General features: G+C 42.0%; 1 protein-coding gene across 3 annotated transcripts in view; it reads left to right on the top strand.

The window, feature by feature from the left end:
* Positions 1-20,323: 20,323 nt before the first annotated feature.
* PI4K2B (phosphatidylinositol 4-kinase type 2 beta) overlaps positions 20,324-22,881 on the top strand; it is a 34,768-nt gene continuing 32,210 nt past the window's right edge. For 2 of the 3 annotated variants that reach the window (XM_008017731.3, XM_008017730.3), the window contains exon 1: positions 20,324-20,745. In XM_008017731.3, the coding sequence (XP_008015922.2) occupies positions 20,478-20,745 (268 nt within the window). In that variant the 5' untranslated portion in view covers positions 20,324-20,477. Of the gene's footprint in view, positions 20,746-20,890; positions 21,001-22,881 lie in introns of those variants that run through there. The other variant, XM_008017732.3, reaches the window with a different exon arrangement.

The raw sequence follows: 22,881 nt of genomic DNA, 5'->3' as shown, positions 1-22,881 counted from the left end.
TCTGAAGCCATGGCTCGAGCTGTACTTTGGCCCCTTTTAGCCACGGCTAGAGCTGAAATGGCTGGAACACAGGGCACCACGTCCTGAGGCTACACAGAGCAGCAGGGCCCTGGGCTTGGCCTGTGAAACTATTTTTTCTTTCCCAGACCTCTGGGCCTGTGATGGGAGGGGCTGCTGCTAAGAGGTCTGAAATGCCCTGAAGACATTTTCCCCATTGTCTTGGAGATTAACATTTGCCTCCTCATTACTTATGCAAATTTCTTCAGCCAGCTTGAATTCCTCCCCAGGAAATGGGTTTTTCTTTTCTTTTCTTTTTTTATTTTTTGAGACAGAGTTTCACTCTTGTTGCCCAGGCTGGAGTGCAATGGTGCAATCTTGGCTCATTGCAACCTCCAGCTCCCAGGTTCAAGTGATTCTCCTGCCTCAGTCTCCCGAGTAGCTGGGATTACAGGCATCCGCCATCATGCCCAGCTAGTTTTGTATTTTTAATAGAGACGGGGTTTCTCCACGTTGGTCAGGCTGGTCTCGAACTCCCAACCTCAGGTGATCCATCCACACCCAGCCAAAAATGGGTTTTTCTTTCCTACCACAAGGTCAGGCTGCAAATTTTCCAAACCTTAATGCTCTGCTTCCCTTTCAAACATAAGTTCTAATTTCAAACCATCTCTTTGTGAACACATATGACTGTATGCTTTTAGAAAAAGCCAGGTTATCTCTTGAACACTTTTGCTGTTTAGAAATTTCTTCCGCCAGATACCCTAAATAATCTCTCTCAAGTTTCAATTTCCACAGATCTCTAGTGAAGGGGGAAAATGCCACCAGACTCTTTGCTAAAGTATAGCAAGAATGACCTTTACTTCAGTTCCCAAGAAGTTTCTCATCTCCATCTGAGACCACCTCAGCCTGGACTTCACTGTTCATATCACTGTCAGCATTTTGGTCAAAACCATTCAACAAATCTGTAGAAAGTTCCAAATATTCCCTCATCCTTTATCTTCCTGTCTTCTTCTGAGCCCTCCAAACTCTTCTAATTTCTGCTGGTTACCCAGTTCCAAAGTCACTTCCACATTTTTGGATTATCTTTATAGCAGTACCCCACTATCCTGGTGCCAATTTTCTGTATTAGTTTTGATTTCACACTGCTATAAAGATACACCCTGAGACTGGGTAATTTATAAAGAAAGGAGGCTTTTTTTTTTTTTTTTTTTTTTTTTTGGAGATGGAGTCTTTTTCTATTGCCCAGGCTAGAGTGCAGTGGCGCAATCTCTGCTCACTGCAACCTCGGTCTTCCAGGTTCAAGTGATTCTCCTGCCTCAGCCTCCCAAGTAGCTGGGGTTACAGGCGCCCACTACCATGCCCAGCTAATTTGTTTTTGGATTTTTAGTAGTGACGATTTCACCATGTTGGCCTGACTGATCTTGAACTCCTGACCTCAAGTGATCTGCCCACCTTGGCCTCCCAAAGTGCTGAGATTATAGGCGTGAGCCACCATGCCTGCCCAAGAAAAGAGGTTTAATTGATTCACAATTCTTCATGGCTGGGGAGGCCTCAGGAAACCCATGATCATGGTGGAAGGGGAAGGGGAAGCAAGCACTTTCTTCACAGGTATCAGGAGAGAGAGAGTGAGGGAACTGTAAAACACTTTAAACCATCAGACCTCACTCACTGTCATGAGAGCAGCATAGAAGAAAACACCCCCGCCAGGCGCGGTGGCTCAAGCCTGTAATCCCAGCACTTTGGGAGGTCGAGATGGGCGGATCATGAGGTCAGGAGATCGAGACCATCCTGGCTAGCACGGTGAAATCCCGTCTCTACTAAAAATACACACACAAAAAAACTAGCTGGGCATGGTGGCGGGCGCCTGTAGTCCCAGCTACTTGGGAGGCTGAAGCAGGAGAATGGCATGAACCCAGGAGGCAGAGCTTGCAGTGAGCTGAGATCCCGCCACTGCACTCCAGCCTGGGCGACAGAGCGAGACTCCGTCTCAAAAAAAAAAAAAAAAAAAATGAAGAAAATGCCCCCATGATCCAATCACCTCCCACCAGATCCCTCCCTCTACATGTGGGGATTACAATTCAAGATGAGATTTGGGTGGAGACACAGAGCAAACCACATCAAGCAAGGAAGGATTTTCCCCCAGAGCCTTCAGAGGGAGCATGGTCCTGCCAACACCTTGATTTCCAACTGTGAGGGCATAAATTTCTGATGCTTTAAGCCACTCAATTTGTGGTAATTTGTTATGGCAGCCCTAGGAAACTAACATAGGTTTCGAGAGTTGAGCCACAGGCCTCTCTGCAGGCCCAGACCTGTTCACTCCATTCTTTCTCTCTGCCACAGGTTTAGGGATTTCGCTTATTTTCCTTTTACTTCAGCAACTGCCATGACTCACTCTTTCCTCTCACCCAGTCCAGCAGCAGAGTGATACACGTTGCTTCTGAGAAAGGATCTCACTCTGTTGCCGAGGCTGGAGTGTGGTGGTACCATCACAGCTCACTGCAGCCTCAACCTCCCTAGGCTCAAGCCATCCTCCCACCTCAGCCCCTCGAGTAGCTAGGACTACAGGCATGCACCAGCACATCCAGCTAATTTTTTTTTTTTTTTTCTTTTTGTAGATACAGGGTTTCACCATGTTGCCCAGGCTGGTCTCAAACTCCTCAGCTCAAGTGATCCTCCCACCTCAGCCTCTCAAAGTGCTGGGATTATAGGCGTGAGCCACTGTGTCCAGCCTATATAACTTGTTAAACCTCAGTTCCTGCACTCTAGTTCCTGAATTTGTCCAGCATATGAAATTAAATTAGCCTTCGATATTTTAGTTTTCTGTTAAAATGAAAAACAAACAAAAATTGAATTATATACTTATATAGTTATAAAATTTAAAAACTTTCTTTAAAATAATATAAAACAGCACAAGCTGTATAATACCAATGCATTATAATTAAGTATATACATTTTTAATCATCACCATAGCCTCACATCCCATGAACCTGTTCTCATCACAGACCAGGATTTTGCCTGGTAAAGTCCCTGATACACAATAGGTGGTAGATACATGTTTAGTTCAGTGAAAAGAAAATCCTCCGCTTTAGCATTTTGGTACCCTTTCTCACAGTGTGATCGATTAATAAGCCAATCAAACAGAGGACAGGTGAATTTTTTGTGCAGAGGTCAAATGGAAGGTGGAGAAAAGTCACATCGTTGAATATTGTCCAAGCAATGCAGCATCTGTGGGTATGTATGAAAATCAAAGTGCTCTGAGTTGATGGGATGTAACTATGTAAAAGCAAATTAATCATGAGCTCTGGAGGTATAAAGACACCTGGGTTCAAATCCCAATTCTTCTGTTTACTAGCTATGGGAAGATGAGTGAGTTATTTAGCTCCTCTGAATCTCAGCTTCCTCATCTGTAAAATAAAGATGATAATTACCTGTTGGGGTTGGGTAAAGATGGAGGCAATATAATAAAGTGTGTGTTTGTTGTGTTGTAGGGTCTCTGTAAATGCTTGGTGCTGTTGTTCATAATTTCTCTTCTTCCTGCAAATCATTTTTCATATCAGAAGAACACATTCACTTTGTTGTTGAAGGTCATTCCCAGATTGTAATGATGGTAGATTGGATATCAAATATCTGGAAGAAAACAATCTAATTTCCCCATGACCAGGGAGTACATTGAGTTGACTGGTATTACTGTTTCTTAGAAACTTCAGGTATAAATTAGCTAGGAGTGGTTGCAGGTGCCTGGAATCTCAGCTACATGGGAGGCTGAGGCAGGAGAATCACTTGAACCTGGGAGGTGGAGGTTGCAGTGAGCCAAAATTGCACCATTGCACTCTAGCCTGGGCAACAAGACTGAAACTCTGTCTCAAAAAAAAAAAAAAAAAGAAACTTCAGGTATAAATTAACTTCAACTTTCACTAGCAAAGAATGTACAGTTGACCCTTGAACAAAGTGGGATTTAAGGGCGCCAGCCTTCCTCACAGTTGTAAATCTGAGTATAATTTTTGACTCTCCAAAAACTTAAATACTAACAGCCTACTGTTGACCAGAAGCCTTACTGATAACAGTCAATTAGCAAATATTTGGTATGTTATGTATCATATACTATATGTATATGTATTTTATATGTATTACTATATTCAGTACATTCAATACTATATGTATTACTGTATTCTTACAATGCAGTAAACTAGAGAAAAGAAAGTGTTATTGAGAAGAATCATAAGGAAGAGAAAATATATTTACTACTCTTTTAAGTGTAAGTGGATCATCATAAAAACCTTCATCCTTCTTGTCTTCACACTGAGTTGGCTGAGAAGGAGAAAGAGGAGGGGTTGATCTTGCTGTCTCAGGGGTGGCAGAGGTAGAAAAAAATCCACATGTAAGTGAACCCATGCAGTTCAAACACATGTTGTTCAAAGGTCAACTGTACTTTCTGATTAAGATGTTTGATTTTTTTAAAAAATGTGTATTTACTGAGAAAAGAACCTACCTACTTTCCCACATCTAACTGCATGAACTTTACTATTTCAGTGTCTTCACTGGTATAACTTTACTATTCTAGTAGACTCTTGTCTAGTCAAATCACTTAATGTTCATTATAGAAACTTTCTGAATGACCTACCAACTCTTCAATAAAAAGCATCAGAAGGCCAGGCACAGTGGCTCATACCTGCAAACTCAGCACTTTGGGAGGCAAAGGCAGGAGGATTTTTTGAGCCCAGGAGTTCAAGATCAGTCTGGGCAACATAGTGAGACTCTGTCTCTAAAAACAAACAAACAAACAAACAAAACAAAAGAAAACAAACAAAAAAAACAAAGATAGTTTGAGCCCTAAAATTCTTTGAATCCTTTGTCTCAAAAATCCTTGCCTTGCTGTTTCCGTCAATCCTAATCTAGGCCTCACATTGAAAGACCTACCTGAACAAAACTCCCAATATCAATACATTCTGACCTTGCCCTTTCTTCTCTGGGATGCTGCCAAGTTTTACCAAGATGGTGGTCTTCCTTACCATGGTAAGCAAAAACTCAGCTTGGCCTTATTGATAGGTTGCGTTGCAAAGAAAAGTTAACACAGCAGACCTGAGACCGCTATCCTTAGAAAGGCCAGCTTGTAAGGGTTGTCCCTTGCTGCAGTTGTGAACTTGGATTTTAGGAGGGTTCCCACCATTCCTGATAAAAATGGCAACCTGTGCCTAAACTGTGCAGATCTTATGATTTATGCTAAACACTTGCTTTGCTTCTGGGGGTCTGGAATTTTGGTACCTGCTAGGTAAAGTGTACCTACATTACCATCCACAATAAAAACCCTGGGTACTGAGTCCCTGATGAACGTCCTTGGTAGACATCATTTCACATATGTCGCTACAAATTGTTGTTTGGGGAATTAAGAGTGTCCTGTGTGACTCAAATGAGAGAAGACAACTGGTTTCCTCTGGACTTAGCTTCATGTGCCTTTTCCCTTTGCTGCTTTTCTTTGTATTCTTTCACCATAGTAAGTCACAGATGTGAATATGACTATATCTGAGCCCTGTGAGTCCTTCTGGTCAACAACCTTGTGGTTGTCTTGGGCACCTCCAACATAGCTTGTCTTGGTGATATTTGGGCAGCAAATATCAACATTACCAAAGAAAAGTTGGAGGTGGATGCTTTCACAATAAAATTTATTTACAGAACTCCTTTAAGTACAATTTTACTCATTATTCATTTGCTCATTCATTTAGTTATAAAACTTTTGTCAAACACACAATATGTTCTGGTTACTCCCCTAGGAACTGAAGGAAATGAGAGAGAAATACAGAGAGGAGAACATCAGATTCCTATTTACAAGGGGATCACAGTTTCAAGACACCTTCTGATAGGGAGATAATTAAACTTCAGTGGGAGAGTGTTTAATTAAAGGTCAGAACAAGAGTTTGCAGAGCACACAGGACAGAGACAGGATCTGCTTAGGAAACTGGAGACTGCATTCCAAAGAAATTGACATTAAACTAGGATTTAAAGACTAGGTAGATGTTAGACAAGTAGAGAAGAAGGTAAGGTATCCTGAGAGCAAGAACAAAGACACAGAAGCCTGAAATAACTCGTTCTGGAAATAGGGCATTTTGGGTGGCCTTAGTTGGAAATAAGTGAAACATAGGGTTATATTAGAGATTAGCATTTAGACTGTACATTTTTAGATTTTTGTTTTTGTTTGTTTGTTTTGTTTTGTTTTTTGGTGAGCAATGGAATAACATTAGAATAAGTTACTGACAGCGATCAGAGTTATGATTGAAAAACAACCTTCCACTAGTTTCCTAAGTGAAGGGTATAGCTGCCTAATAGAATGGCTAAGAGAATGGAGCCAGACCACCTGTGTTTCAACATTACCTTTGCCTCTTATATCAGGTTGATTGGGGACAAATTACTTAACTTTTACGTGCTTTAGTTTCTCTCTTTGTATAGCGGGGTGTATTAGTCCATTCTCACACTGTTTATAAAGACATACCCAAGACTGGGAAATTTATAAAGGAAAGAGGTTTAATTGACTCACAGCTCAGCATGCCTGGGAAGGCCTCAGGAAACTTACAATCATGGTGGAAGGGGAAGCAAACTTGTCCTTCTTCACAGGGTGGCAGCAAGGAGAAGTGCTGAGCAAAGAGGGAAAAGCCCCTTATAAAACCATCAGATCTTGTGAGAACTCACTCACTATCACAAGAACAGCATTAGGGTAACTGCCCCCTTGATTAAATTACCTCCCACCAGATCCCTCCCATGACACGTGGGGATTATGGGAACTATAATTCAAGATTAGATTTGGGTGGGGACACAAATAAATCATATCAAGGGGATAATAAGAACCCCTGTCTAAATGGGTTGTTGTCAGGGTGTACATGCTAGTAAACTTAAAGCACACAGAACAGAGTCTAGCTCTCAAGAAACTGTAGCCTTCATCATTACTACATGCAGCATTTGTTTCACAAGCATTTTGTTTGCACCTAAGGATACTGCTTAAAGCAAGATCCAGTATTAGTGCAAAATAAATTCTGGAAATGACAGAAAACCAGGTATTAAGTTTTTTCTAAATGTATCTATATTTAAATCACAACACATACATGTAAATATTAAAAATATGGCAGATATAAAGGTTGGCAGGCTCATTCAGAGGACCTCTACAGTTTCTTCAAGGGCAAGGTAACAGTAGATTCCTATGATCAAAAGTCCACTGCAGCTAGCTGAACAAAGCCAATAAAGACATCATCCAAGGGGGTATTATCAGATTTACTCAAAGGCTAGTGTTCTCTCTGCTCTCCCTGCTTACAAGTTGAATCACAGACTTAAAAAATCAACCACATCTGTCCAGGTACAGTGGTGCATGCTTGTAATCCCAGCACTTTGGGAGGCTGAGGCAGGAAGATTGCTAGAGATCAGGAGTTTGAGACTGGCCTAGGCAACATAGCAACACCCCCATCTCTTTAAAACAATTTTTAAAATTTTTTTTAAAAATTAGTCAGGTATGGTGATGCACACCAGTAGTCCCAGGTACTTGGGAGGCTGAGGTGGGAGGATAGCTTGAGCCCAGGAAAAATATCAACCACATTTAATTAAGACTTTCAGCATAGTTAAGTAGTTCTTATTTCTTTTTATCCCTCCAATGCTATAAAAACCTTTTACTAATATTATTTTTAGGCTGGGCATGGTAGCTCACACCTGTAATCCCAGCACTTTAGGAGGCCAAGGCAGGAGGATTGCTTGAGCCCAAGAGTTTGAGACCAGCCTAGACAACATAGTGAGATCCCATACATAAAAAATAAAAAATTAGCCAGGAATGATGGTGCATGCCTGTAGTCCCAGCTACTCACGAGGCTGAGGCAAGAAGCTCACTTGAGCCTGAGAAATTGAGATTGCAGTGAGCTGTGACTGCTAGTGGGCTCCAACCTAGGTGACAGAGTGAGACCCTGTCTCAAAAATAAATAAATAAATAATTTTGATGTGCTTTTTTTGTTTGTTTGTTAAAAAAATTAAGCACTGCGAAAATATATGCAGAAGTAGAACCTCCACCATTCCAATACAGAAGGGATTTAAAGGCAACAATGTGTGTGGAATGTTCTTCCCCCGTGTAGCCTAATAGCCCACTTCTGTCCTTACGTCAAGACTCTCTTCAAGTGTTTGACTACAGTAATGAGTTTCCTGTGGCTGCAGGTTGCTCTTTGGCTTCCCTGGCTTGTGGTCATATCACTCTAATCTGCACCGCATCTTCATATCCATCTCTGTGTGTGTCTTCTCCTCTTCTATGTGTCTCAAATCCCCCTCTGCCTCTCTTTTATAAGGACACTTGTCATTGGATCTAGGGCATACCATGTTAACCCAAGATGATCTCATCTCAAGATTCTAAACCTAATAACATCTGCAGAGATCCTTTTTCCAGATAACATTAACAGGCTCCAGGGATTTTACATGAACATATATGGATCTAAAATTAAGTTAAAATTGGCCAGGCATGGTGGCTTATGCCTATAATCCCACCACTTTGGGAGGCTGAAACAGAAGGATTGTTTGAGCTCAGGAGTTCGAGACCAGCCTGGGCAACATAGGGAGACATAGTCTCTACCAAAATAAATAAATAAATAAATAAACAAACAAACAAATTAATTAATTAATTTTAAAAAGCACAGCATGGTGGCACATGCCAGGAATCCCAGCTACTGTTGCAAGAATGAAGGAGGACTAGAGAGACCGTGGGGTAAGATAGGAGGATTTATTGAGTGCACTCAGAACCAGCAGATTAACAGCCGAAAACTGGGCCCAGAACAAAGACAGCACTTGACTTTTACACACACTTCTAAAGGCGGTGGGCTAGCTTGAAACAAGCTTACAGGGACACAAAGTGGCACAAAAGCAAGGATACAGAGGCAGAACAAAGGCAGTTAATCAAATTGTGACAGCTGACTGTTGCTATGCAGCCCAGATGGCTGTTATCTAGGCTTGCTCAAAAGAGCCTTGCAATGGCTTATCGCATAACCTTTGCTATGGCACCCAGACGGCTGCAGCCCAGGCCTGCTCAGGCATGTCTTATAACCTTCACTGTGCTGCTTAGATAAAACAGAATACTTAAAGTTACTAGCTACAGAAAACAGGAATCTATAAACTCATAACACTTGCAAAGCAAGGTACAATCACATGGAAGGGGGTGGGATTCAAGGGGGAACTTCACTTTTTCTTATCGTTATGTTGAGGGAGTGCTGCGAGAGTCTCCAGAGCACATCTCTTTGAGCCCTGGCTTCTTTGAGAATGTTACTGACTTCGTCTAGATTCAGGCTTTGCCTGTTACTGCCTTTGGGATGAGTCAGCCTAATATAGAAAGCTCATTTTTCTCTTCTTAATTTTATGTTTGTTTAATTTCCTGCCTCACTACAAAGGTGGCTGAGGTGGAGGATCCCTTGAGCCCAGGAATTTAAGGTAGCAAGAAACTATGATTGTGCCACTGCACTCCAGATTGAGCAACAAAGTGAGACCCTGTTTCAAACAAACAAACAACAACAACAAAAAGTCCCACTGAATTTCCAGTTAAATCCAAACTTTGTTGACTCATATGTTCCAGCTCTGTAAATCCCCAAGATCTCTAACAACATCATTTTGTGCTATTTTTCACCCTATAGGTTCTAGCTAGTGGGTAGAGGGGTGGTCAGGATCTTTAGCCAAAAGGCTGAAAATCTTGACACAAGAACTATATTAAAGATGTGAAAACAAGTAATAGAAAATTTAAACTGTTGGAGCCTTAATTTATTTTGAGCCTTAAAAGAATGTGATTATGGGAACTGGGTCACATTACAGGCACTTATAACCTAGGCAGCTGTAACTTTTGTTTCTCTGATTGTGGATTAGCCTTCTTCCTTACCTACATTGTGTTGTAAAATGTAAATTACTAAAGGGTGCCAGGGAAGACCCCTTCCATATTTACTGTTGTATTGGTCCATTTTCACACTGCTGATAAAGACATACCTGAGCCTGGGTAATTTAGAAAGGAAAGAGGTTTAATTGACTCACAGTTTCATATGGCTGGGGAGGCCTCACAATCATGGCAGAAGGCAAGGAGGAGCAAAGTCATGTCTTACATGGATGGTGGCAGGCAAAGAGAGGGAGAACTTGCGCAGGAGAACTCCTCTTTATAAAACTGTCAGATCTCATGAGACTTATTCACTATCACAGAACAACATGGGAAAGACCTGCCCCCATGAGTCAATTACCTCCCACTGGGTCCCTCCCAGGACATGTGGGAATTGTGGGAGCTACAATTCAAGATGAAATTTGGGTGGGGACACAGCCAAACCATATCAACTGTTAATCTTCATTATAGATTAACTTCCCATTTTTTCTCTCACATAAAAACTTCATGACTATTAGGTTGTCTTAAGATAGAAGATTAAATATTCTCTTTTAAATTAGAAAGGAAATGAAAACAAGCCATAAGAAAAAGAAAACAAACTGTAACTAATTAAATTGTTCTAGCTCATAAACATGCCTTTTATAGAAAGTATTATAATCCTACTAAATGTCTTTGTTTCCTGCCTATATAAGTAAGACCTTAACTTTTAACTTGAAAGCACTGACCCCATTCTCTTGGAGTGTGTGTTACCTGAATGACTATTCTCAGGTTTGCATTTGAATAACCTCTTCAAAACTGGATTCTAGGCTGAGCGCAGTAGCTCACACCTGTAATCCCAGCACTTTAGGAGGCCAAAGCAGACGGATCACTTGAGGCCAGGAGTTCAAGACAAGCCTGGCCAACATGGTGAAACCCCATCTCTACTAAATATACAAAAATTAGCCTGGCTTGGTGGCTCGTGCCTGTAATCCCAGCTGCTTGGGAGGCTGAGGCAAGAGAATCGCTTGAACCTGGGAGGTGGAGGTTGCAGTGAGCCCAGATTGTGCCACTGCACTCCAGCCTGGGCGACAGAGCAAGATTTCGTCTCAAAAAACAAAAACAAAAACAAAACTGGATTTTAATCCTCTGGATTATTTCAGGTTGAGAAAGAAAACACAGTGAGGCCCTGGACCACCTCTTGAAGCTTATGCTTCCTGCTCTGGTCACCAGAGAGCTCCAGGGAGCACTCTTCAGAGCCTTTGGTCGTCTCTGCCAGGAGCACTCTTCCTTCTTTTTTTTTTTCTTTTCTTCTTCTTCTTCTTTTTTTTTTTTTGTATAAACTGCTCTTTCTCATCCTTTCAGTCTCTACTTACATGTCATCTGCCCCTTGAAGCCTACCCTGACCATTTATTTGACCAGCAAAAAGAAACAACTGAATTTCTGAAAGAAATGATCCAAAATCTCAGGTGGAGTTTGACTTCAGTCAAGTCCTTCCCCTACCTTTGTTTCATCTTTATTAACTCTCTTTCCTGATCCTCCCAAATACTGGTCCATCTTCTATGCCCTCTTGGCAGCCCGTACTTCCTCTACAGAGCATTTATCTTACTGTATTGGAATCATCTGTTCATTGGTCTGTAAATCCCATCTCATTGAAATCTTCATGAAGGCGAGAACCTTGAGATCTTTACTGCATTCTGTGAGTCATTCTACCAAATTGTCAAATCTGAGGGGATCAGGCTTGATGCCTGTATTTGTATCTAGTTGTTCATAAGGGGAGGTGGCCAGGGGACCCCAGAAACATGGCTGGCATCTGAAATGAGGACAAACTTGTGGAGAACTAAATGCTTAACTTGTGGGTTCTGTACTAACTCTGGGTAGTTAGTGCCAGAATTGAATAGCAGGGCATGAGTTGGTGTCAGAACACCTGTTCTGAATCTTCCAATGGCTTTTTGCCCCAAGGTGTAAACAAACCCGAGGCTCCCAACAAAGGCTGGATTTGAAATACAGGTGTCGGCAAAGCCTCTTTAACAAAGGTTCCCTAAAGTAGCAGCAGTGTTTTCTTTCTTTTTTGTTAAATAAATATTCCTTTGTCTGTAATCCCAGCACTTTGGGAGGCCGAGGTGGGTCAAGAGATTGAGGAGGTCAAGAGATTAAGACCATCCTGGCCAACATGGTGAAACCCTATCTCTACTAAAAATACAAAAATTAGCTGGGCGTGGTGGCCTGTAGTCCCAGCTACTCAGGAGGCTGAGGCAGAAGAATCACTTGAACCCTGGAGATGGAGGTTGCCGTGAGCTGAGATCACACCACTGCACTCCAGGTTGGTGACAGAGCAAGACTCTGTTTCCAAAAAAATTCCTTTAAAGGTGACAGTGGCATTGGACATGGTGCATTTAGGCCTATGTTAGGATGTTCTGAATGCTAGTATGTATTGTAGAGAGAGACTGAAACCACCTTTGCAAAATTATGACAGTGAGAGATATCTGATATAGCTAATTCCATCTTGCTTCTGACCTCCAAGCTGTCCTTGGTCATTCCTGGGGGTAGGCAAAACTAACTTTGGGAGGAAGTTGCTGTACAGTTTAACTTAAAAGCAAGGTAATAGTCCCTCCCTAAAACTAACTCCTTCCTTGCTCAGGGACCAAAACCATTTTAATAAGACTAATGAATGGCCACAAGAATAGGATTATGGAAGGGCCCTGAACTCTGCTAATATGAAGTTTCTACATTCCCTTACTGCTCAGGAGTCACGTAAAATCCCTTTCTGCTTAGGACATCACAAGATGTGTGACTTTCCCAATTGCGCCTCTAGATAACATTACTATTGCCGGGCGCGGTGGCTCAAGCCTGTAATCCCAGCACTTTGGGAGGCCGAGACGGGTGGATCACGAGGTCAGGAGATCGAGACCATCCTGGCTAACACGGTGAAACCCCGTCTCTACTAAGAAATACAAAAAACTAGCCGGGCGAGGTGGTGGGCGCCTGTAGTCCCAGCTACTCGGGAGGCTGAGGCCGGAGAATGGCGTGAACCCGGGAGGCGGAGCTTGCAGTGAGCTGAGATCCGGCCACTGCACTCCAGCCTGGGCTACAGAGCGAGACTCCGTCTCAAAAAAAAAAAAAAAAAAAAAAAAAACATTACTATTGAAGAAACTAATATTGTTTTCTTGAAATATCTTTCAGACTGACCCCACCAGGGCTCATGACTCATGACTCAACTGATCTGGTGGCCCCACCCAGAGGTGGACTCAGTGCATGAGGACTGTTTTCCACGCCCCTGTGAGTTTATTTTCAACCAATCAGCAATACCAGTTTCCTAGGCCCCTGCCCACCAATTTGTTCATAAAAACCCTAAGTTCTGAGCTTTCAGGGAGACTGGTTTGAATGATAACTCCAGTTCTTCTACATGGGTCAACCTTGTGTCAATTAAATTCTTTCTCTACTGCAAGGCTGTGGTCTCAGTGGATTGATTTTGTCTGTGCAGTAGGCAGTAAGAAACCATCAGGTGATTACAAGGTTGTAGAAGTGATGACAAGTTTCATTTAAAGAGCTTGCCTCTTCTAAATCCTGACTATTATCAAAGATTGCACTCCTAGCAGAGTACCTCATGAGAACCAAGTGAAGAAAGTATCAGTAAGGCATACTGAAGGTGGTAGATCCTTAGAATTTAAAACCGAGATGTTGATACAATAATACATTTTAACATGTTTATGTGAATTGGAAAAAGTCTTCTTTGGCTGATGGATTTGATAATGAAACTTGGCTTTTCCAATTAACCTTTTTTTTTTCTTCTAGAGACAGGGTCTCACTCTTGCCCAGGCTGGAGTGCAGTGGCATGATCATAATTAACTGTAACCTCTAACTCCTGGGCTCAAGCCTCCCACGTCAGTCTCTCCATAAGCTAGGACTATAGGTATGTGACACCATGCCCAGCTAATTTTTAAATTTTGGGTTTTTTTGTAGAGATGGGGTCTCACTATGTTGCCCAGGCTGGTCTTTAAAACTCTTGGCTTCCAGCAATCCTCTGGCCTTGGCCTCCCAAACAGCTGGGATTATAGTCATGCGTCACCATGCCCAGCCCTGATTAATTTTTAAGTTAGATGTTTTACATACCTTGAATGAGCCAGATCAGCAGTTCTAGGGCTTGACAAAAATAAACTTAAATCTCAAGATAAAACCATTTTAACAAAAAATATTTTATTGGCAAAAGATCTATAGAAATGTTAATAGTTCTATGTTCTCAACTCCAAGTTAAAAGGTGGCTTGAAATGAAAGAGTTGCAGTATAATTATTAACAACTTGGTAAGTCTTTTAAAATGCTTTTTGGTGTACTCCCCAGAAATTGAGAAAGTAGATAATTCAAACGTTGGAGGACCTAAATAAGGAGTCTGATAATAAATCATAAGGTGTTTGATGCTAGAGTATTATGTGATTGATGTTTTTAGCATATATCTTGGAAAAAGGTCTAAGACTTGAGTGACATTGCTATTACAAAATGTGTCCCATATCCATCTATTAATTTGAATAGGTTTTCTTGGTGTTTACATTTGTAAAAACTAAAACTACAAATAGAACTGATGGTGAATCTTGTCTCATCTACCTGTAAGTAATATATCTCTACTAACAGATGAACTACTGAGAAAATACAGCATTATTGATTTCACTAAAAATGCATTTCCAATCGAACACACCATAGAAAACTATATTGAACTAATCTTATGTACAAAAATGATAAACAATATGGACAAAATACAAAAACACAAAATACAAAAAACAATTATTTGAAGACATTGAAAAGCAATCAAAAGCAAGCAGATAGGAATGGAAGTCATGGCTACTCTTCAAAAAATGGAAATATAATGAGTGAGATTTATGTTTATACACCTTTTCACCTAAGGGCACTTCTGAATATTCACTGTGCAAGGCAGCTGGAACTCAATTAGAAAGCTACAGTCTTAATGGCTTCCGAAGTTAAGGAATGGAATTAGGGAATGGATTCTGGGGCTGTCAGAGCAGCTAAAATGGAGGACAGATGTCTTGAAAACAAAGAAGTCAGAAAGGAAGAGAACTTCAAAATATGCACAGACACGCTGCCCAAATCCTTGGTTGACTCCTGCATGGTAGAGGCTTCAAGCAGCTCAGCAAAAAGTAACAGTTGGATTGCTGAAAGAAATGACCAGAAATTTCAGGTAGAGTTTGACTCCAGCCAAGTTAATTATCTTCTAGAACAAATCAACATTCGTGAGAGGACTATAACAGAATTTAGAAGCTCTATAATACATTATCCACAATATTCAGTATACAATAAAAAATTAACAGATATGTAAAGAAACAGGAAAGTTTGACCCATAATCAAGAGAAAAAGCAGTAAATAGAAACTGACTATAACAGGACCCAGATGTAAGAATTAGCAAAGACATTTAAAAGTTATATACATATATACATCTTTTTCAAGGATTTTAAAAATATATGTTGTAATGAGTTACAGATGGAAAATTTCAGCAGATAAACAGAAGCTCTAAAAAGGAACTAAATAGAAATTGTAGAACTGAAAAGTATAGGTCTGAAACTAAAAACAAATGAGCAAACTGAGTGGGCTTAACAACTTATTGGAAATAGTCAAAAGATTGATGAATTTAAAACAGATAAAGACAAATTATCAAACCTGAAGAACAGAGAGAACAATTATTGAGAAAAATGAAAACATAGGTAGAGTTCTACTGCCCTTTGGGACAATATCAAAGAGTCTAACATCCATGTAATAGAAATCTCAGAAGGAAAAGAGAATAGAGCAGAAAAGAAATATTTGAAGAAATAATGACTGAGATCACAGAATAGGCTGATTGTCTTTGGGTTGCTTTGCAATGAAATGCATGGTAAAATCACTGCACTGTTTTGTTCTGTAGCATTTCTTTTTTGGGGATCCAGGATCTAGTATGAAAAAGGGACCCTGAAGTTTTGGGGATCTGTTTTGCCTTCCAGTTGTGCATGCTTATTAGGCCCTAGAAACTGCATGTTTTCCTAGCCCTGTTCCTCCAAGGACTCCACCCTGAAGCCAGTAATTCAAAACTGGCAAACGAAAAATCCTACAACTACTAGATCTTCTGTCGGTCTGTGTAGTTACATGTGTGTTATGTGTGTAATGTTTATATATGAAAGAGCTCTAATTAATGTTTTGAAAATATCAAGTGCTTAAATAAAATATTTTGTCAGAAAAATAAAAACTGGAGTGCCTTTTAGTTGATGTTGTTACCAGTGGAAGGTATCCAAGTTACCAGCAGTGAATCTGCACTAGTCAGCACCAACCTCGATTCTTGCCTCCTCAGAAGAAATAATCCCACTGAGGGGCATAAGGCAGAAAAAGAGACTAAGGCAAGTTTCAGAGCAGAGTGGAAGCTTATTTAAAAAGGCTTTAGAACAGGAAAGAAATGAAAGTATGCTTGGAAGAGACTCAAGCAGGCACATGGGCACGTGAAGGTCAAGTGCAGTGTTGAACCTTGATCCTAGGACTTTATAGGCTGGCTCTTTTCCCATGATTCTTTCCTTAGGGTGGGCTGCCTGCATGCACAGTGCCCTCCCTACCCTTGGGAGGTGAGCATGTGCAGTGTGTCTAGGAAGTTGTACACATGCTCACCCAAGGCTTTCTTCCCTTTTCCCACGGAGTGCTATGGGAAGGTCATATTCTGCCATTTTGTCTCTTAATGCATATGCCTGGGAAGTTGCATTTCCCTGGCATCTGCATTCAATTAACACTTTAGTGCAATAGGTGTGGCCCATCAAGAAATGGCATCTCCCTGACCCTAGCTGCCAATGTATGACTTTTAGAAAGGCAATGTGATAATTGCTGAACCATCAACCAACATTCTTGGTGGGTGGGAGAAGAGCCCTTTCCTGCCCTGCTCATGCCGTCTAATGGCCTATAACAGCGTGACTTTAGTAAGCTTTGGGAAATCAAGAGTTTTAAAGATTATTGGTAAAATAAAGACATTTGGTCTAAATTAGACAGGTCAGATATTAGGTTTGCTAAATGCTTTAAGGTAATAAACTGCTTCTAGAAAAAAAAAGAATGACATTCTTCAAATTTTGTGGAAAACATAAATCTACAGATTCAAGACGTAAAGCAAAACCTGAGCAAGATATTTGTAAAGAAAATCATACCAAAAACATCATGGTCAAACTACTGAAAATCAAAGAATCAAAGAACCAGAGAAAATCTTAAAGGCAGCTAGAGAAAATGACATAGTACAAGTTGGGTGTGTAAGTGAAGGCTTATGATTCAAAAACAATGAAGGCAAGAGGACAATAGAATGACATATTTACAGTTGAACTTAAGATGGGTAAGGATAGCAATATCAACCCAGAAGTCTGCATCCAGAGGATGTAGTATTTGAAAATGATGGTAAAATAAAGACAATTTCTGATAAATTAAAACTGAAATTTATCACCAGTGTGTTAGTCCATTTTCACGCTGCAGATGAGGACATACCTGAGACTGGGCAATTTACAAAAGAAAGAGGTTTATTGGACTTACAGTTCCACATGGCTGGGGAGGCCTCACAATTATGGTGGAAGGCAAAGAGGAGCAAGTCACATCTAACGTGGATGGGAGCGGGCAAGGAGAGCTTGTGCAGGGAAACTCCTGTTTTTCAAACCATCAGATCTCAGGAGACTCACCATCATGAAAACAGCACTGGAAAGATCTGCCCCCATGACTCAATCACCTCCCACCTCCCACAACATGTGGGAATTGAAGATGAGATTTGGGTGGAGACATAGCCAAGCATATTAACTAGCAAATCTGCATTACAAGAATTTGTTTTTAATTCTTCAGAGGAAAGGGAAATGATACTAGATAGAAACTCTGATCTACAAAAGGGAAGGAAGAATACCGGAAGTTGTAACTATGTGGGTAATTTCTCTAAAAAAGCAATTAAGGCAAAAATTATTCACTGTATTTAAATATATAGGCCTAGTATACATGACAGCAATAACATAAAGGATGGGGCATAAATGGGATGACACTTTTGCTAAGTTCTTACCGCTTATGTCAAATAGTACAATATCGGCTCTTAGTACATTGAGATATTTTAAGGATGCATATTGAAAACCCCAGTGTAAGCACTGAAAATTAATGAAAGAAGTATAACAGAGGCTGGGCGTGGTGGCTCATGCTTGTAATCCTAGAACTTTGGGAGGCCAAGGCCGGTGGATCACAAGGTCAGGAGATCAAGAACATCTTGGCCAACATGGTGAAACCCTGTCTCTACTAAAAATACAAAAATTAGCCGGGCATGGTGGCACATGCCTGTAGTCCCAGTTACTCAGAAGGCTGAGGCAAGGAGAATAGCTTGCACCCAGGAGGCGGAGGTTGCAGTGAGTCAAGATCTCACCACTGCACTCCAACCTGGGCTACAAGAGTGAAACTCCATCTCAAAAAAACAACAACAAAAAAAAAAAACAAAAAAAAAGTATAACAGAAAGCCAATGATGGAATGAAAATGAAATAATCAGAATTATTGAATTAATCCAAATGAAAGCAGGAAAGGAGGAACAGAGGAACTGAAAAGGTTAAAGCAAATAAGACACAAATTGCAAAATAATAGATCTAAATTCAACCACATCATTATTACATTAAATGTAAATGGACCCAAAACTCCAATTAAAAGGCAGGTACAGGCCGGGTGCAGTACCTCACACCTGTAATCCCAGCACTTTGGGAGGCCGAGGTGGGTGGATCACCTGAGGTCAGGAGTTCGAGACCAGCCTGGCCAATGTGGTGAAACCCTATCTGTACTAAAAAATACAAAAATTAGCCAAGTATGGTGGCAGGCACCTGTAATTCCAGCTATTCTTTCTTTAAAGTGGAGAAGGCATCAAGGAAGAGGGTTGTAGGTGGTGAGGCAAATGGTTACATTTTTGCTAGACTTTAAGTAGTGCCCAGTAACTCTATGCTATGCTTAAGGTGAACATTCAAAGAAAATGGAGTAAAGGAAGTTAATTATGCAGATATCTCAGGTGAAGGAATGATTGATCTTATCCTTGTTCTGCATCTGGGAAGATAAACTTGTAATTGAAATCATCCATGTGAAATTTAACAGACTTTAATTGTACCCGTTTGATTTAGGTTGCAGACTTAAAGTTATACAATTGACAGGTCCTTGTTTTATGGAAGGATATACATCTTGAAAGGTTTAATGGCTGGTAAAGAATTCACTATTATTAATTTGTTGAGGACAGTCATACTGAGACTGAGATACATAAGGCTTGTTTTGCATTTTGAGGAGGGTCTGGCTAACGTATAAAGTTTTAATACAATGATGGGAAGTAACCGCTATCCATTTGGGAAAAGGATTGTAGTGCTGGGTGACTTCAGTCTCCAGGCTTAAATCTCCCTCTGACATAACAAGTTGTGGGTGGGGGATGGTTCTGAGATTTTTATTTTCCTTTACAGGGTCAAAGAGGAAATCATAAAGGAAGTTAAAAACTATTTTCTGCTGAAGGAAAATGAAAGCACAGTAGCAGGCCAGGCAAGGTAGCTTATGCTTGTACTCCCAGAATTTTGGGATGCTGAAGCAGGACAACTACTTGAGACCAGGAGCTCAGGACCAACCTGGGCAACAGTGAGACCCCATCTGTACAAAAAATTTAAATTTAAAAATTAACAGGGTGTGATCATGCACACCTGCAGTTCCAGCTACTGTGTCTTCTACAGTTTAAAGGTGGGAGGATCCCTTGAGTTCAGGAGGTTGAGGCTGCAGTGAGCTATGATTGTGTCACTGCACTCCAGCCTGGATAACACAGTGAGACCGTCTCAACAACAACAACAACAACAACAACAACAACAAACGGAGAATGCAGCTAAAGCAGTGCTTAGAGGGCAATTTATAGCCTTAAATCCTTGCATTGGAAAAGCAGATAGATTTAGAATCAATAATCTTCTACTCTAAGTAACTAGAAAAGAAGAGGAAATCAAACTTCAAGTGAGGAATAAAGAGCAAAATAAGGCAATGGACTAGAAAACAGAAAATCAATGGAACCAAAACATGATATTCTGAAAAGATTTAAAAATTGATAAATTTGTACCTAGATTAGTAAGAAAAAAAAAAGAACATACAAACCCTCCTGGACGTCCAGTGGAGGAAAGAAATGTCGTACAATTAAATCTATTGTTATAGATTATGGTAAACTCGAAGAGAGAATTCTGTCGCGGAGGGGCCGATTTTGGTTGCGAGAGGGAACCTCTTTGGAAACTACTCAGCTTCCCGCCCTCCACTGGGAGTAAAGCGAGCTGTGCCCAGCTTCTCTCCGCACTCACGGACGCAGGTGGCGGCCCCGCCCCACCTGACCCCTCAAAAGCCCCGCCCTCTGTTCCCCCCCACGCGCGCCGCCGCCGCCGCCGCCGCCGCCGCGCGCGCCACGGCCCTTCTGCGCAGGCGCGGGGGAGGTGCCCGGCGGAGGCGCGAAGTGGGGCGCGGCCGGCGGCGGGGCGGGGCAACCGCTGGGCGGGCGCCAAGCGGGCCCGTGCGCTGGTGAGGTGGCGTCCGTTCTACCGGGTTGCTCCCGTTCCCCGCCATGCAGAGCCCAGTCTCGGGCACCTGGCTGCTCTGATCTGGTCTCAGCGCGGAGGGAGCAGAGGGAGTCCATGGAGGATCCCTCCGAGCCCGACCGGCTGGCGTCCGCGGACAGCTGGAGCCCGGAGGAGGAGGAGGATGGGGAGCGGGAGCCGCTGCTATCGCGGATCGCCTGGGCCCACCCGCGGAGAGGCGCCCCAGGCAGCGCCGTGAGGCTGCTGGACGCCACCGGGGAGGAGGGCGCGGCCGGCGACGAGGAGCTGCCGCTCCCGCCCGGGAACGTGGGGGTCTCCCGGAGTTCGCCCGCCGACCTGGACCGGAGCCGCCCCGCGGTTTCAGGTGCGACCCGGCCCTGCCCCACTCCCCGCGCCCCTCCAGGCGGCTGCCCTTGTCGCCCGGCTCTGTCCTGTCTCCCGCGCGCGCTAGCCGAGGTGGACGGGCTTTCCCCGACCGCTGGGCAGCGGCTCCCAAGTTCGGACCGGGGCCAGCCGCAGACGCACCGCGTGCGCTTCGCCTGCTCGCTCTTTCTCCGGGAACTTGCTCTCCTAAGGCCAGTGGCTGTCATTAAACCGATTCTTTAGACCTCCCCGCAAAGTGAGTCTAAACTTCTAGAATCAGACACTGGGGAGAGGTTAACGCTGTAAAATGACGTCAGTCCTTGCTCAAGTTTGGACTTGACTTTGAATTAAGAACCTTGAACTCTCAGGAAAGTTCCCGGAAAGTGGTGAATTTGCGAAGTGGATGACAGGAGAGAGATGGACAACCAGAATATCCAGTTGCCACTGGGGCACGTTTCAAAACCTTTTTCCATTAAATGTTGTTATTGTGACGTTAGCCACAGGGGGCAAAAAGCAGTTGAAAGTCTGTTCCTGCCCTCTTACAGTTTAGTTTCTCTTTCTTGATTTGCTTCTAATACGTAAGAAAACGAAACGAAAAACCTCTTTTCGCTATTAAGTGGACTGATACCCTCAGGTGAAACAGGGCCATTGAAACGATGTTGAACGTTAGTTAAATTTAGGTATGCTGTGCAGGCCTGGATATTTGTTAATAAAGTGAGTTTTTTCTGGCGTGTTGAGTGGAGTTAGACTAATGTGATGGAAATAGCAGACTTGTAAGACTCTCAGCTAGAGGTGAGACAGACTTGTTTGTAAAAAGGCGATGGTAACACCTCCCTGCTGGTTGTGAGGATGGATTAAATGAGATGTTGTGCACCCCGTTGGTTTATTGCTTCACACATGACAGCTTAAAAGCCACAGAAAATGGAAGTTTCTTTAACTGCTTAGTTTTTTTTGAGTTGTTAGATTTTAAATGTACTGTTAGTGGTACACTAATGTGTCCTCTGCAGTTTAAAGAATTTTGGATAGAATCGGTCATTCAGGTTCTAGCTGGAAGTTACATTCAGGCATATTCTAGAGTAAATAAATCAGAGAAGCCGAAGGGGAGCCGTTTGTCTGATGGTTTAAGCTTTAACCAAAGTCTGCTCCCGTTATAATGTTTGCTGATGGATGCATTGTCGTTTAACCAAATAACGTGAAGCTCGAACCAAATCACAAACGGGCCTGCATTCGCCTAGCTACATTGGCAATTTGGGCATATATTACTTAGAATTTAATCTGTAAAATAGCTAGCTTGCCTTTTTCCGCCCCTTACCTTGTGTAAGCTACCTTGTGTACCTGGATTTTTAAAAGAGCCTAAAGCCTTCAAAATGCACTTATTCTGTGAAAGTGAGGTATTTTATAAACAAACAGTATTAAGGCTAGAAAAAAATCAAAGCGAGAGGCCAACGAGATGGCAGTCCTGTAATCCCATCCCAGCATTTTAGGAGATCTAGGCAGGAGAATAGCTTGAGGCTGGAAGTTCAAGACCCACCTGGGCAGCATAGCGAGACCCCCATCTCTATTAAAAATAAATCAACAACAACAACAACAAAAAGTCAAAGTGAGGATATAGTGTTAGAATGCAAATGGATTCTTAGAATTCCTACCTTTTTTAAAGGTAGTATCTTACCTATATCACAGCTTACAATTTGCTAAGATCTTTTTTAAAAAGTATTTTATTCTCCACTGCACTCCAGCCTGGCTCTGTCTCAAAACATAAATAAATAAATAAATAAATAAATAAAATTTTTTTATTCTCTGCCGGGTGCCATGGCTCGTGCCTGTAATCCCAGCACTTTGGAAGGCCTAGGTGGGTGGATCATTTGAGGTCAGGAGTTTGAGATCAGCCTGGCCAACATGGTGAAACCCCACCTCTACTAAAAATACAAAAATTAGCCAGGCATAGTGGCGGGCGCTTGTAATTCCAGCTACTCGGGAGGCTGAGGCAGGAGAATCGCTGCTGAATCTGAGAGGTGGAGGTTGCAGTGAGCAGAGATGGCTCTACTGCACTCCAGCCTAGGCGACAGAGTGAGACTTTGTCTCAAAAAAAAAAAAAAAAAATTATTCTCACAACAGCACAGCAAGTTAGTTGTTATTC

This window comes from Chlorocebus sabaeus, chromosome 27 (assembly GCF_047675955.1).
Source record: "Chlorocebus sabaeus isolate Y175 chromosome 27, mChlSab1.0.hap1, whole genome shotgun sequence".
In the NCBI taxonomy this organism is placed as follows: domain Eukaryota; kingdom Metazoa; phylum Chordata; class Mammalia; order Primates; family Cercopithecidae; genus Chlorocebus; species Chlorocebus sabaeus.
Note: the sequence above shows the minus strand (reverse complement) of the source record. Positions and strands in the feature narration are given on the sequence as shown.